Source organism: Miscanthus floridulus, chromosome 4 (genome assembly GCF_019320115.1).
Source record: "Miscanthus floridulus cultivar M001 chromosome 4, ASM1932011v1, whole genome shotgun sequence".
Classification (NCBI taxonomy): Eukaryota; Viridiplantae; Streptophyta; class Magnoliopsida; order Poales; family Poaceae; genus Miscanthus; species Miscanthus floridulus.
Window position 1 is genome coordinate 22,819,514 of NC_089583.1, and position 16,627 is coordinate 22,836,140.

Sequence of the window (16,627 nt, forward strand, 5' to 3'; positions counted from 1 at the left end):
ACGATCTATGGTCATCTAACTTCTTCTCCTCATACCTTGCACGAGCCACCTCTGCGGCATGTTCCCCGCTGCAACCAATCCCTTCATGTATAAAATACAATCAGTTAGCAACGTGATTATATTACATTTAAAACTAGGCAACGAAAAAAGGTTTTCAAGCACTCACTGGCCCATAATGTAGCAACATGCTTGTTCAAGACCTGCATATGTACTCTTGTCTCCTCCCTTGCCTCATTCCTTGCCATCTCCTCCTTTAACGTCATCCGTCTCTCTAATCCTCATTTGTTAAGCCCAACATCGATCGGGTTACAAATACCACGCTGTCTAGCAAACTCACACATCTTTTCTTTATGATGTTTAACGAATAGGTTGATGTAGTCAGGTCCATATCCCCTCTTCTGTGCAATTAGTTGCCTCTTCTTTAGTTCATTGAAGAACTTAGCTTGACCATTATAACATTCCCAACTACATTTCCTAGTGCTCTGTTCAAAATAAATATTATATCATATATGTCTTAGCAAAACAAACAAAATACGCTTTCATGTTTACTAGAAAAATAACGAACATCATCATACTCAATCATATGACCGCAATAATGGCATATTGCAAGCTCCAAAGGGACTAGGCCATAGTTGGATTTTACAGCACATTCGCACATGACAGGAGGTGCTTTGTAGATTACCCTTTCTTTCTTCTTTTCCTTAACCCTCCGTGGTTCTTCTAGCCATTGGTTCTTAGGACCATACAACCACTCCTTGAAACGACACTTCGCCATTGAAAACACCTAAATAATGAGACATTAGTATATGAACACATATAGCTCAAGATTTCAATACATGCACTTTGCACTTACTTCATGCTTGTTTGGACACACAAACTCCAACGTATTCTTAGGATTTATCATAGCTCGATCTCCGCAATCGCACAGAGGAGGTTCCTCGAGTCATCTAACTGCGGCTAGGTGCTTCTTCTTAGCCGTCATTGGCAGAGGGTTATGGGGGTGGAACCCACCGCTTGAAGTGCTCACGTGGATGTCTCCCTCTAAACCAATCGTCGAAAAAGAGGTACCTAGGATCAAACTTGTCTGCACCATCGATCCACTGAAAGAAAAAACACCTCTCATGGTCCTACACAACGAGATTCTAACAAAATATTAGTAGCATACTTACACAAATAAAGAAAAAGGATAGTGCAAACAATTTCTTATATTAAACCGACTACATGTGTAGAAGCAACGCGCCGCTGTGTCCGGATGTTTCGATTGAAAAACATGGGTCGGGAAACCACAGTCATAGTTAGGGATAGGGAAATCAAGAGGGACGAGGGTATCTTTGCTAGACGCGTCGGGGTATAATTCTCGAGGACGACCCCATTTTCGCCAAAACTCCTCCTAAAACATTTCTTGCATCTAACAAAACAGATGTAATTTAACAAACATAAATCAAAATATCACAAATAAATATCAATGAGAACCATAACTACAATACAACTAATTTTGTTCTAAGAACCGAAAGCAGTTAACATTAAACCCTAAACTTAGGGTTTCTCATTTGATCCACAACAATGAACCCATAACATAACTACATGCACCTAGGTTTGCTAGCTTTTTTCATGCCTTGGAATCAACCTACGGTTGTATAATACATATATTGATGGATACAATGAAACCCTAAGTGATGATGATTCTTAGGTTCAAAAATCTGACTAATATATACCGAATCGATGCGAAAAAATAAGGAGGGGAGCGAGGATACCTTGCTCTCGAAGATCTACGGATCAAATCAAAGTTTTCAAGGTCCAATATAACGATTCGTGAGGTACGGTGAAGTGGGAAGAGAAAAACCCGAGAGGGAGGAGAAAGAAGAGGAAGAACGCTCGGGCAAGAAGGTTGGGCCGGAGTTAAATGCAGGGAGCTCGGCGCTAGTCACTCTAACGCCGAGCCCCCTGGCAGGTCATCGACCGTGCCCAGGAGCTCAGCGCCAGAGACGCTGGCGCCTAACTCGGCGCCAGCATCAATGGCGCCTAACTCGGCGCCAGTCCATTTTATGAATTCTTTCCGCCAAGGGTCTATTTGTGAGAAACTTTCAAAAAAAGAGCCAAATTATAAAAAATTCGACAACGCCGCGCACTCCGTGACTATGTTAAATTCATAAACTTTGCTTTTTAGATTAAATGTCACTTTAACGTTGGTATTTAGTTTTTACAGTATTGTTATCTTATCGTGCGATCTGTATGTTTTTAGTACAAAATGTTAGCTATCCCGTAGCCACGGGCTTGATACCTGGTCCAAGAAAAAAAATCCCGTCTGATGTGACCCCCTCATTTTTTTTACCTACTATACTATTTCCAGCTCCCGTTTGCACGCACGAGCGACCTACCCGCACCTACGAAAACCTCCCAAACACGTCGAATTCGCCACGCGTCGACTCCCCACTGGCCCGACCACCGGAAGCTAGTCTCCCATTGGCCGGAAGCCATGGCCCATACCCGCCACTGTGGCAGCCGCACTTAGGCTCACCTCCACCGGTCCCAGTCGTCAGAGACACAAAACACGTGCGGTGAGCCCACCGGGTGCGTGAGCGGAAACCCTAAACCCACCCGCTCCCCCTGTTCCCCGGCTCGCGCTCCGCAGCAACCGATACAATACAACACGACCCCGGTGCTGAGATCGGATCGGAAGCTTCGACAAGTTTTCATCGGGCGCCGCCGGACGGGATGGCGATCCGCAGGGGTCCTTCTTACGCCGTTGCAGCACTTCTCGCGCTCGCTGCCTCTGTCGCCGCCGTCGCCGGCGAGGTCTTCTTCCAGGAGAAGTTCGAAGGTGATTAATTAACTCCCTTGATCCTTTGTTCAGAAAATATTAACTCCCTTGATCCGACCCCTTGAATAGTGCGATATACAGTAGTTTGCTGCGATCCGCCCCATGTCTTGGCAGGCACCCAGGCACCAATGCAGTGTGTCGTGTGAAATGGTAGGCGTTAATTTGGTCGGACCTGTGGGTGTGGGGGGTTTTGGCTCGTTCACCATGCGAAGATTTAGCCGGTGTGTAGTAGGTGTGTCAGTGTGTGATGGTATTGGTACTGGTAATAGGGGTTTGCTCGCAGGATCTAGTAGTGGCTATTTATGGTGTTCAGTTCTTCAGTCACCTCTGTATGCTTCATCACGTTATTACCCGCAGCCTTGGGGCTTGGATCCTGCGGCTGTGAATTGTCGTGTGGTAGTTTGAGTCATAGCAGTGTCGCCCTTTGGTCAGTATATTCAAATTCGGTTGTATAGTGCGGCGAATCTTATGGCATGTCTGCTGAGGTGGATCAAATTTTATACTGTTTTCGTATCCCTGACCTGAACATAATTTGATTTGGGACGACTCATGTGGTGATGTTTGTTTAGGAGATATACAAATGCCAATCTGTGCCTTATTATTTGTGTTCATGTTACTTCCTAGATGATTAGGAACATGTCGTGCAGTAGTTAGTTCTCCAGATTCAGTTTTGACCAGCAGGTGATCCACATTAGGAATTATAGGATCTCCAGTACTGGCTGTCAATTTTGTATACCGCTAAGCATTTTTCTAATTTTCATGTGACATTTTGCACTATTGTGATGCATGGCCAGATGGCTGGGAAAGTCGGTGGGTCAAGTCCGAGTGGAAGAAGGACGAGAACTTGGCTGGTGAATGGAACCACACCTCTGGGAAATGGAATGGAGATGCCGAGGACAAAGGTAAATTCCAAAACATCAGAAGAATATTGGTGATTTCAGTTTATTAGTTACTCACTGGACACGTTTCTTGTTGCAGGTATTCAAACCTCTGAGGACTACAGGTTCTATGCCATTTCAGCTGAATACCCTGAGTTCAGCAGTAAGGATAAGACCCTGGTGCTGCAATTCTCTGTGAAGCACGAGCAGAAGCTTGACTGCGGTGGCGGTTACGTCAAGTTGCTGGGTGGTGATGTAGACCAGAAGAAATTCGGTGGGGACACACCTTACAGGTAGCCTTTGAATATATATTCTTGTACTCTTTCTCCCTATCATATCTGATCTTGTAGTTGTTGTTAACTTTGTTCTTCTGTACTGCAGCATTATGTTTGGACCAGATATCTGTGGGTACAGCACCAAGAAGGTTCACACTATCCTGACCAAGGATGGCAAAAACCACCTGATCAAGAAGGATGTGCCTTGTGAGACTGATCAGTTGACTCATGTTTACACTTTGATCATCCGTCCTGATGCAACATATAGCATTCTCATTGACAACAAAGAGAAGCAAACTGGCAGCATCTATGAACACTGGGATATTCTTCCCCCAAAGCAAATCAAGGACCCAGAGGCTAAGAAGGTAAATACTTAATATTTATTACTGTGTCTGAATTTCTTTGCTTATGCCTGTTCAAAAATAATTGAGGTTTATGTGTTGATGATTGCAGCCTGAGGACTGGGATGACAAGGAGTACATTCCTGACCCTGAGGACAAGAAGCCAGAGGTAGTGTTTTAGCCATATGCCTATTTATTTGTTATTGGTAAATAATCTTACCTGACCAGAATTTAAGAGCTTTTATTGTATAATACCTAATGAGATATTTGCTATTCCTGAAGTCACTACTAGTTTACTTAATTTTGTTGAACAGTACATCTCATTGCCTTTTCCCATTACTTCCAGGGCTATGATGATATTCCCAAGGAAATTCCTGACCCTGATGCTAAGAAGGTACTTATATGTGGTTATTTATTATGTAGTCTGTGTCATAGGATGAATAACATAGGTTTATAAATTCTAAAATGTGCATTGCAGCCTGAGGACTGGGATGATGAGGAAGATGGTGAATGGACTGCCCCTACCATTCCAAACCCAGAATACAAGGGACCATGGAAGCAAAAGGTATGATGGTTCCTTTAACTACATACAAGTTGACAGCAATTCATATTCTGATATCTGACAGCATTTGCTTCATTTGCCAGAAAATCAAGAACCCGAACTACCAGGGTAAATGGAAGGCACCTATGATTGACAATCCAGGTATGTTCCTTTGAAATTGAACCCTGTATCTGCTACTGTTCGGCTGTTGGGTTATTAGTACTGAATCTAATTCTTGTGCTTCACAGATTTCAAGGATGATCCATACATTTATGCATTTGACAGCCTGAAGTACATTGGCATTGAGCTGTGGCAGGTTGGTGTTGGATAGTAGGATCTTCCTTTCTCGTTCAGAAAGACATCACAGTGGGTTAATCCTATTGTTTTTCTATGTACAGGTTAAATCGGGCACTTTGTTTGACAACATCATCATCACTGACGACCCTGCATTGGCCAAGACTTTCGCAGAGGAGACCTGGGGCAAGCACAAGGAGGTATGTTTTTCCTCGTCGTAACATCTCTCAATAACTCATGGTTGATTCATGCATGCACTAACTATGATGGGTCTTAACAGGCAGAGAAGGCTGCTTTCGATGAGGCTGAGAAAAAGAAGGAAGAAGAGGTATATTTCAACACCATATGGTGTTTCTGTGACGGGTGTATGCATGAGTGTCTTGTCATGATCTATTGGTTTTTGCTGTATGTTGTGTCATTGTAATGCATCCTGGTCCATGTTGACATAGGGATTTGTTTCCTTAGGTTGAACTGAATGAACTATAACCAGTGCTGAGCGCTTGTGAGCTTTAACGGATAAAACTTTTGTGGGCAGTGCATCACTATCATTAACCCAAAATGAAACTATAGTAAATTATAGTACTATATATGAGTTTAACTGTTTAGTTTTTGCATGTCAACAGCAGATTACTAATGCTGGGTGTCTGAACTCTCTTCTTTCTGAATCACAACATTTGTGCTTTTCTGTTGGAGGTTTGTGTGTCACTGATTATGAATCTCTTGTTAACAGGAAGCCGCCAAGGGTGGTGATGATGAGGATGATGACCTAGAGGTGAGCATTGCATCTATCTTATTCTTCCTGGATCATTTTGTTTTCTATGCAGTTTAAATGATCTAAATTGTATATATATTAATCTCAGGATGAGGAAGACGATGAGAAGGCAGACGAGGACAAGGCTGACTCTGATGTCGAAGATAGCAAGGACGACTCTGATGATGAGAAGCATGTAAGATACTCATCCGTGCAAAGTTCTCTCATTCCTGACCAAGCATTTGTTATGTTCCTGTCTCTGTCCTGACACTACCTGATGTGATGAATTCCATTTGCAGGACGAGCTCTAGATGGTGAGGATGATGTTGTGGCCACTGACCTTGGAGCCGCTGGCCTGGATTTATCAGCTCTCCCGCTATGAACTTCTCTTTTTTCCGTGATCATCGACAAGTTACTGTGTAGAACATTGCTAAGAAGCCTAGGGACAGTTGGGTCGCTGTAGTGCTTTGTAGTCATTTTTCCCCATTAAAACTGATAGCATTGAACAAGGAAGATCTTTGCCCACAACTGTTATCTTCCATTCTGATGTTAAATGTGAGCCTGTGAAAGCACAGGTTTCGTCTTTCGTGACGCACACGGACTGCAGTGCTTGCACGTGCAGCGTGTTCACTGTTCAGGATCGTTGTGCCGCTTTCGTTTTGGGAATATTCGTGCCTGATTACTGTTCTAGCTATCGCTATGGTTCCGTATCAGGCAAGCTCGCCCGGTTGGGCTAGGATTTGTAGCCCCCTGTCTAGTGTTAGGCAAACTCTGATCTCCTATCCATTTCCTGCCAGTGCCACTGCTTTTGTCTGGTAGTATAAGATTTGTTTGAAGAGAATCAGAGAATTTTTTTTATTGGACCTCCCATATGAAATGTTAATAATAGGTAAATGTGCAAATTGATTTCCTGACCATGCGCCATCGAGCTTCTTTGATCACGAGAATACGTTGGCGTGATGATCTGTGGAGCAGCATCGGCTGTATCTGGTATCTGATCATCTGTGCTAGTCGACGCCATTGCAAGATGCTGCTGGCAGCATCGGCAGGAGGGATAAAGTTGCGCAGCAGTCCCTAATAAAGCTATTTTGTTTGCACAAGTCAAGAACTTCATTTCAAAAATACCTAAACCTTTTTTTTAAAAAGACTGGTAGGAGCTCTGTCTTTCATTTAACAGGTGTTTACACCAAAATTTGGTAAGAAGAACGCGTGAACTCGAAGCTTTCAGTATTATGTCATCAAGGAATTGATTAGATGTGAATCGATATCAGTTGATTTAGATGCGATGTCAGAATCAGCTATTTTATAGGTGACGTCAGCAGACGGTGTCAATGGGCTATGCTTGAATGGCACCAGGAAGATGCGTTGGACTCTACAAATAAGAAAAATTAGGGTCTAAGTTATTATTAAGTTAGTAAGTTTTCTTTCATTCCAAAAATTATAATGAGTCATATTTGAGTAGGATTCATATTTTAGGTTTCGGGTATAAATATTAGACCCTGCTTATTATAAAAAAACGAACACTCAATCAATATAATCTTTCCGGCTTTCGCTATCACATTAGGAGTAGGAGTACTGTAGATCTCGGTGGGTTCTTCAGGAAACAGGACTGCATCGACTGATCGACCTCCAGTTTGTTTGTGAGTACCGTCACGACTTGTATTGTGCTTGTAAAGCTGCATCAGCTGATTGTTCTTTTATGAGCTATAATATAAGTTAGTTATCGATCTGTATCGTAGTTTGTAAGGCTGCATCAGCTGATTGATCTCTTACGAATCATAATATAGATTAAAGTTATCGATCTTATGTTAAATAACTTGTTTAATACAATATCACCGGTTATTGAATCTGCTAAGATTAGTAAGATTTTCCTTCACCAGTTATCGATCTTGTTATAATTAATGTTTTATTAATTATAGCAAATCACCTGATTGAGATAGAGATAGATCGCCATCATATCGTCTTAATTGGTCGTCCTTCGATCTGGTCACGATTTAAATCTTATAATTGATGGCTTAATTTTGCTAGATCGGCTGTTTTAGCTCTATTCCAATCAAACATAATATGCATCTAAAGACATGTTTCAATCTTGAATAAACTCATCAGTTAATGAGATCTAATCTAATGACACTACCATAGCTGCATCGATCCAGTTGATCCTCACTGGTAAGACTTTAGATTAGAAATTATCGATTAGTGGCCTTGTTCATGATCAAGATATGTACCATATTTGTTTGCTATGACTACATCGGTTATTTTAGCCGATTTGCATATACTCTCACGCATATAGTAAGTTTTCATGAACTTGTCAACATATAAATGGTTTTATAGATTCTTTGATTTTAGTTTGTTATCATTATCATTGCTACATCGATCCGGTCGAACCTCACTGTTGATGATAATAGATTAGATTCATTTATATTAGACAATCAATTTGTTCCCATGTTATACTCTTTTGATCAAACTTATTGGCTCGACTCTTTATATCGATCATGTTCCATTCAGCCGATGATGCTTTCTTATATCGCTTCTTTGCTGATTATCAATTCTCTAATGGATCGATGACATCAATCGACCATTTGGTCATATATGTTGAAATTTTAAGGAAATATCTTCTGATTTTGTATTTAGGTGTAGTGTACATGTTTTTATCTACATAATCAGTTATCATAAATCTGTTATGATCCATGAGCATCGGTTATTTTGATTCATATCATTATTATTTAATATTAGCCGATAATCCTTGATTTAAAGATTTTCATTTCATAGATACGCCGGATATCGACTATTTAGTCGATAGCCTTATTAAATCGGCTATCTAGCCGTACATTTGGAACTGTCTGGTGCAACACCGACATGTTTCACCTTAAATTACTGATAAGATCTTCTCTCCTTGTCAATTGCAGGTCAAATTGACTAACACGTTGTTGGGTTTTCAGAATCGGTTGATTCTGTGTTGAAGCCAAGCAGATCTCTGGTCTCGTTTCACTCAGATCATCTGGCTTGCTGTGTGTTGATCACATCACCATATTTTTGTGTCAACAACAGGCAAACAGACAAATAAATTTAACTTTAGTGCTTGAAACTTGAATGCACATAGTAAATTGATAGCACAAGAATTCCGGTCAACAAAATTGCAGCAGAGGAGCTTACTGTACACAGAATAAAATGCTACACGATCTTGTAATGCAATTTTGCCTTAATCAAATAAGCCTGGAAGTTTGTTTGCGAGGAGAAACCAAGTTATGCGGTAGATAATAAGTTCAAGGCCGACACCCGTATATTACAAGGATAATCCATCCCAGAACTTGATGTGTTTCAACAGAATTGTTCAAGTCAAACAAATTTATTCCATTTCTGAGTAATAACCAGTACCTACATGCCCCCAACAAAGAGGCTTCGGAACAACAAGAGTACATGATACTGATTTCCATAAAATTACAATTACAATTACCAAGCTGCAGGGAACAGGGGAAAAAATGATCAAGTAGAAATACTCAAGGCTACCTACATAGAAACCAATCAGGAAAGGATTTACCAGCCGGCTAGCACTTGACTTCTGCGGCGGCTGTGGTTGTGCTGCGGCTGGATAATTACCGCCATAGCATATTTGTCTGGGCCCTGGAGTGATTCTTAGTTGCTCGCATATCTCTGGTGACACAGAGTTCGAAAACCCTTCGACAAGTGAACAATTCCATGGATCAGTAGATCTGACACTGAGAGACACATTTGACAAGCAAATATTGCTGAAGTTATCCCCTGGGATGCCCTGCAACATTCCTGCAACACCAATGTTGACACCCACAACGTCCTTGATAGTTATGTTGCTTATGGTGGGAAGTGCACTCTTGTTGTAGCTATCATCGGGGTGGTCACCATAGTTTCCAGTGATCCTGATGGCTATGGAAACGTTGTCAAAGCTCACATCGGCTACATACACGTTCTTCACATATCCCCCACGCCCTGGGGCTGTCTTGATTCTGATCCCATGCACTGAGTTCACAATCCGGATGCCCTCTGCTCGAACGTCTGATATACCACCTGACATCTCGCTCCCAAAGGCGAGTCCAGCGCTGTTCCTTGTCTGTCCTGTGATGTTGCGGATGCTAATGTTGGAGCTAGTATGAGCAAAAGAGATGCCATACTCATCCCACCCACTCTTGATGACAACAATGTCATCGCCATTTCTGATGTAACAATCTTCAATGCAGACGTTTGTAGATGAGTCTGGATGGGTTTCAAGTTGATTAGTACCAGACATGGTGACAGGAAAAAAAAACACAGTTCAGGACTTCACAACAACAACAACAACAACAACAACAACAACAAAGCCTTTAAGTCCCAAACAAGTTGGGGTAGGCTAGAGTTGAAACCCAACAGAAGCAATCAAGGTTCAGGCACGTGAATAGCTGTCTTCCAAGCACTCCTATCTAAGGCTAAGTCTTTGGGTATATTCCATCCTTTCAAGTCTCCTTTTATTGCCTCTACCCAAGTCAACTTCGGTCTTCCTCGGCCTCTCTTCACGTTACTATCCTGACTTAGGATTCCACTACGCACCGGTGCATCTGGAGGTCTCCGTTGCACATGTCCAAACCATCTCAACCGGTGTTGGACAAGCTTTTCTTCAATTGGTGCTACCCCTAATCTCTCACGTATATCATCGTTCCGAACTCGATCCCTTCTTGTATGACCGCAAATCCAACGCAACATACGCATTTCCGCGACACTTAGCTGTTGAATATGTCGTCTTTTCGTAGGCCAACATTCTGCACCATACAACATAGCAGGTCTAATCGCCGTCCTATAAAACTTGCCTTTTAGCTTCTGTGGTACCCTTTTGTCACATAGGACACCAGACGCTTGCCGCCACTTCATCCACCCTGCTTTGATTCTATGGCTAACATCTTCATCAATATCCCCGTCCCTCTGTAGCATTGATCCTAAATATCGAAAGGTATCCTTCCTAGGCACTACTTGACCTTCCAAACTAACATCTTCCTCCTCCCGAGTAGTAGTGCCGAAGTCACATCTCATATACTCAGTTTTAGTTCTACTAAGTCTAAAACCTTTGGACTCCAAGGTCTCCCGCCATAACTCCAGTTTCTGATTCACTCCTGTCCGGCTTTCATCAACTAGCACTACATCATCCGCGAAAAGCATACACCAAGGGATGTCCCCTTGTATGTCCCTTGTGACCTCATCCATCACTAAAGCAAACAAATAAGGGCTCAAAGCTGACCCTTGATGTAGTCCTATCTTAATCGGGAAGTCATCCGTGTCTCCATCGCTTGTTCGAACTCTAGTCACAACATTGCTGTACATGTCCTTAATGAGCCCGACGTACTTCGTTGGGACTTTATGTTTGTCCAAAGCCCACCACATAACATTCCTTGGTATTTTATCATAAGCCTTCTCCAAGTCAATAAAAACCATATGTAGGTCCTTCTTCTTCTCCCTATACCGCTCCATAACTTGTCTTATTAAGAAAATGGCTTCCATGGTTGACCTTCCGGGCATGAAACCAAATTGGTTCATAGAGACCCGCGTTATTGCTCTTAAGCGATGCTCGATAACTCTCTCCCATAGCTTCATAGTATGGCTCATTAACTTAATTCCCCGGTAATTTGTACAACTTTGAATATCTCCTTTATTCTTGTAGATCGGTACCAATATACTTCTCCTCCACTCATCAGGCATCTTGTTCGATCGAAAAATATGGTTGAACAGCTTGGTTAACCATACTACAGCTATGTCCTCGAGGCATCTCCACACCTCGATTGGGATACCATCCGGTCCCATCGTCTTACCTCCTTTCATCCTTTTCAACGCCTCTCTGACCTCAGATTCTTGGATTCTTCGCACAAAGCGCCTATTGGTGTCATCAAAAGAGTCATCCAACTGAAAGGTTGTGTCCATATTCTCACCATTGAACAATTTGTCAAAATACTCTTGCCATCGATGTCGGATCTCATCCTCCTTTACCAAGAGATGCTCTCTTTCATCCTTAATGCACTTAACTTGGTTGAAGTCCCGTGTCTTTCTCTCACGAACCCTAGCCATCCTATAAATGTCCTTCTCTCATTCCTTCGTACTCAAATGTTGGTAAAGATCCTCGTACGCTCTACCCTTTGCCACACTTACAGCTCGCTTTGCAGTCTTCTTTGCCACCTTGTACTTCTCTATGTTGTCCACACTCCTGTCATGGTACAAGCGTCTATAGCATTCTTTCTTCTCCTTAATAGCCCTTTGGACTTCCTCGTTCCACCACCAAGTATCTTTAGCCTCGCGTCCCCTTCCTTTGGTTACTCCACACACCTCTGAGGCTACCTTCCGAATGTTGGTTGCCATCTTATTCCACATATTGTTTATGTCGTCTTCTTCCTTCCAAGAGTCCTCTTTGATAACCCTTTCCCTAAATACCTCTGACGTCTCCCCTTTCAGTTTCCACCACTTTGTTCTTTCAATCTTAGCTTGTTTATCCCTACGGGCACGCACCTGAAAACGAAAATCTGCCACCAAAACCTTATGTTGAGAAACAACACACTCCCCTGGTATCACCTTGCAATCCAAGCATGCTCGTTTGTCCTTTCTTCTTGCGAGGACAAAGTCAATCTGGCTACAGTGTTGTCCGCTACTGAAGGTCACTAGATGAGATTCTCTCTTTCTAAAGAAAGTGTTGGCTATCATCAAGTCAAAAGCTACCGCGAAGTCCAGAACTTCCTCCCCCTCCTGATTCCTACTACCATACCCAAAACCTCCATGAACTGCCTCGAAACCTGCGCTTGTAGTACCTACATGCCCATTAAGATCTCCTCCTATAAAAAGCTTCTCACTACTAGGTATAGCTCTAACCAGACCATCTAAGTCTTCCCAGAACTGTCTCTTAGCACTCTCGTCGAGGCCTACTTGGGGGGCATACGCACTAATTACGTTCAAGACCATATCACCAACGACAAGCTTGACTAAGATAATCCTATCTCCTTGCCTTCTCACTCCCACCACACCATTCTTGAGGCTCTTATCAATCAAAACTCCTACTCCATTTCTATTCGCAACTGTCCCTGTGTACCAAAGCTTGAAACCTGTATTGTCCACCTCCTTCGCCTTCTGACCCTTCCATTTAGTCTCTTGAACGCATAATATATTTACACGCCTCCTAGTCGCGGTATCAACTAATTCTCTTAACTTACCTGTAAGTGACCCTACATTCCAACTACCTAAACGGATCCTAGTTGGTTCGACTAGCTTCCTTACCCTTCGCACCCGTCGACTCTGATGCAAAGACCCTTGCTCATTTTTCACTACACCCGGGCGCCGATGTAGCGCGCCACTAAGGAAGCGACGACCCGATCCTTGGTTACTTGACACCATGCCCAGATCACGACACGGCGCGTCACGGGGGTGACGACCCGGCCCTTGCCCATTTAACACCATACCCGGGTTCCGATATGGCGCGTCGCTAAGAGGGTTACGCCCCAACGATTTTCTTTCGGGTTTCATCTCCATTTAAGTGGCTAGGTTTTTACATTGGCTCGCCACGCCTAACACAACCCTCCTCCTTTACCAGGGCTTGGGACCTGCTATGCTGGGACACCAAAGGCGCCCCACCATAGGCGGAGTTAGTTCAGGACTTCACAACATTGACAAAATGAGTCTGACAAGAAATACCGGTGTCATACATCAAGAAATAACATTTGAAAGTTTTTTAAAATTTATGCAATAGCTATGGTCTTTCACTTAATTAGGACTCATATATCAGAAGGAAAAAAAATCAAAGCTACACTTAGGCACATATCTGATGACTATCTCGTGTACTGAACATACAAATGCATCATGTACTCTATATTTCGAATAGCTACTTAAATCTTGTCCTAGTTCAGATTAGTTTGTTCCTTTCAAGCTAGAACAAAGTCTTGCAATTTTTCATGACGTTGATCTATTATTTTAGAAAGTGCAGGTCCAACTGCTAAATGGAGCAAACATGACATAAACTAAAGCAACTATTCATTTAAAGAAAGAATTCAGTGAGCCATAGCATCTCGATAAAGCACACCTGGATCAATGCCGTCAGTGTTTGGTGAACTGATAGGTGCTAGGATCGTGAGATGCTGGACCAGGACTTGGCTGTTCATCCGGGAAAAACAGTCTAAATGATAAAATTATCATTGCAATTGAAACGGTGCTTCAGTAATAAATGACAAGAGGAGTGCTCAAAAGGAACCTGCAGTATACAGGATGGATATTCCAAAATGGCGAATTTATAAAGGTTAGGTTGGAAATAACAACTCTGGTAGAGTACATCAGTTCAACAAGAGGTGGTCTAGTATAATTCAATGTGTGGTTGTGAAACCAGTCCCACCAAACTGCACCTTGGCCATCGACAGTGCCATTGGCACCTGAAAAGAGCATGATCGATAGCTTGTCATGCATCAAAAGATTAAAAAGGCTAGCCATATGAGGTGCTTGATGCAACTATAGCACTTACCAGTTATTATTACATCAGTAAGATTATATCCAAATATTAAACTTTGATGTCTTTTACCGGGGAGTTCTCTACCACGCCCATAGGATGGAAGAGCATCAATAACTGGCCAGTCAGAGGAGTCCTGCAAATATCCTCATAAGGACACCATGACTAAATGGCTGCACTGTAGTTTAAGTAGAAATTTACTCATCGAAATGAGATGTACTCACAGTAAACATATGATTAGTAGTATTATTATTTATTTATTGTTAAGATGTACAGGCAATTCTACATTCTTTTAATTTCGATAGGTGAGAACTGTATGAAAAAAAAACTACGAAGGTTCAAAGTTGCAGTGAGGAGGCAAAACAGAAGTTACTCTACTTAAAGTAGGTAAACTATTGTCTACAAACCATTTGCGAAATAATCTTACTGGTGATCCAAGAATTACTGCGTCCTTGTCCAGTGAGAGTGTGAGATGGCTGATTAAACTAAAACTCCCAGTCATCCACCTTCCAGCAGGCACAAACAGCTGCGCCCCACCCTTGTTTGCAAATGAATTGAGGTAGAAGAGTGCATTCTGAAATGCTTTCGTGTTAAGAGTCACACCATCTCCAACAGCACCAAAATCCGTTATTGAGGCACTGTGTGGCCTTTCTACACTTGCTGTCAAGTCCTCGCAGTACATGCCCCGCACACTAGCCCATTGGGTCTGAGCAACAATGGTTGCGAAAACCAAAAGGACTTGAAAAATCTGCAAAGAATTCAAAGAGTCCGCGTCAATAGCCTTAAAATTGAAATTGAAGTTCCTTCCATTCTTAATGATCTGCGCAAATATGCTGGATCTGCATTACGTGATTACATCGTTTCCATGGAAAACAGAGCAAAAACCAAACAATCCACGAAAAGATGCATGTTTTCAGCTTTCAGGGCAGGCCAGAAGGATGGCAGCTATGTTAGCTCATTTTTCAGGCTAAGCTGTAGCACATTGGTGTTTTTTTTTCCATGTTCACAGTTCGAGCATGAAGCACATAGCAAGTCTGCAATTGTGGACCTAAGCGACAGAAGTAGCTTCACACTTCATCCGGTCATCCCTCCCTACGGAAATATCATGTCTCAGCACATTTCCCATCCCATGGTTTGAAGTTTCAAGGGACTGGTAAATCCGCCTTAGGGTTACTGGGTCATTTGAAAAAACTATTACTCACATCCGAGCAGAAATACCAAAAAACTGAAACGCGATCCCAATCCAGATACCCAACGGGAAATTATTGCCCCCTTACAGTCGCGGATCTACTCATCTTCCTGCTTGAGCTAAGCATTCACTCCTTTCCTGCTCCAGCGGTTACTGAATTCCCATCAGAACAACAGCGCCGGCGCGCCGCGGTGGGAGACCCCGAAGACAGACAAGACCTGCAGGAGCCGCGGGTTATTAACGCCACGAGACCAACGAAGAGCGTGCCAGGGACACGGCGAATCGAGAGCAGAGGAACTGGCGAGCTTCGCTCACCGGAGCGGGGCAGAGCAAGAGGTGAGGTGACCCCTCTCGGACGGCGAAACCCTTCTCGGCTCGTCGCCTCGCGGGGCAACCTTCCGTCTCAAAGCGAAGCGGCGGTAGCAGGATGCCGGCAGCTGCAGGACTACGCGATGGAATGGAAGGGGAAGTGGACGTGGCACTGTGGGAGCAGCGTCATCAATCATGGCGCCGCCGAGGGGGACCAGAACGAAATGGATAGAGGAATGAATGTCAGCGTGGTCAAAGCATAAAGCTGCAGGATTAGGGCCGATTGCCTTACGTGCCCATTATAAAAATTCGTAATTTTTTTTTTAAGTTAGGCCTCGTTTAGTTCGCGGCAAAGTTGGCGTTTGTACAGTGTTCGATGTGATGGCGAACACTGTAGCACTTGTGTTTGTATTTGTGAATTATTGTCCAAACATTGACTAATTAGGTTTAAAAGATTCGTCTCGTAAAGTTCAACCAAACTGTACAATTAATTTTTGATTGCATCTACATTTAGTACTCCATACATGTACCGCAAGTTTGATGTGACGGGGAATCTTCTTTTTGCATAGTGTCAAAGTTGAGTTTTGGAGTAACTAAACATGCCTTTATTAAAAAGTTTGAGCCGCTATAGATGCTGGAAACTCGCTGTGTCATTCCGTCAGCCCTGCATTTTTTTTTTTACCGACCGGTGAAGATGTCAAAAATACGCCCTCTCTTGCTTCGTCCTATCCTTCCTCATCCACCGCAGTACCGCACGC

The 16,627-nt window shown here is 42.9% G+C and overlaps 1 protein-coding gene and 1 pseudogene across 1 annotated transcript; one reads left to right on the forward strand and one right to left on the reverse strand.

The window, feature by feature from the left end:
- The first annotated feature begins 2,585 nt into the window (after positions 1-2,585).
- Positions 2,586-6,496, forward strand: LOC136551145 (calreticulin). The gene is made up of 14 exons (XM_066542730.1): positions 2,586-2,821; positions 3,616-3,723; positions 3,800-3,992; positions 4,081-4,339; positions 4,428-4,484; positions 4,662-4,709; positions 4,794-4,880; positions 4,961-5,018; positions 5,105-5,172; positions 5,255-5,350; positions 5,431-5,478; positions 5,881-5,922; positions 6,011-6,097; positions 6,201-6,496. Exons 1-14 carry the CDS (start codon positions 2,716-2,718, stop codon positions 6,210-6,212), a joined length of 1,269 nt encoding a protein of 422 aa, XP_066398827.1. The 5' UTR covers positions 2,586-2,715; the 3' UTR covers positions 6,213-6,496.
- Positions 6,497-9,257: 2,761 nt separating this feature from the next.
- LOC136549537 (probable polygalacturonase) lies at positions 9,258-16,121 on the reverse strand (annotated as a pseudogene).
- Between the last annotated feature and the right edge of the window lie 506 nt (positions 16,122-16,627).

Excerpts from the sequence above, each read along its gene's own strand:
- LOC136551145 (XM_066542730.1), top strand. The coding sequence starts at position 2,716 with ATGGCGATCCGCAGGGGTCCTTCTTACGCCGTTGCAGCACTTCTCGCG. Across the intron at positions 3,724-3,799 it reads TGGAGATGCCGAGGACAAAG|GTATTCAAACCTCTGAGGAC; the intron begins GTAAATTCCAAA and ends TTCTTGTTGCAG. Across the intron at positions 4,485-4,661 it reads CTGAGGACAAGAAGCCAGAG|GGCTATGATGATATTCCCAA; the intron begins GTAGTGTTTTAG and ends CATTACTTCCAG.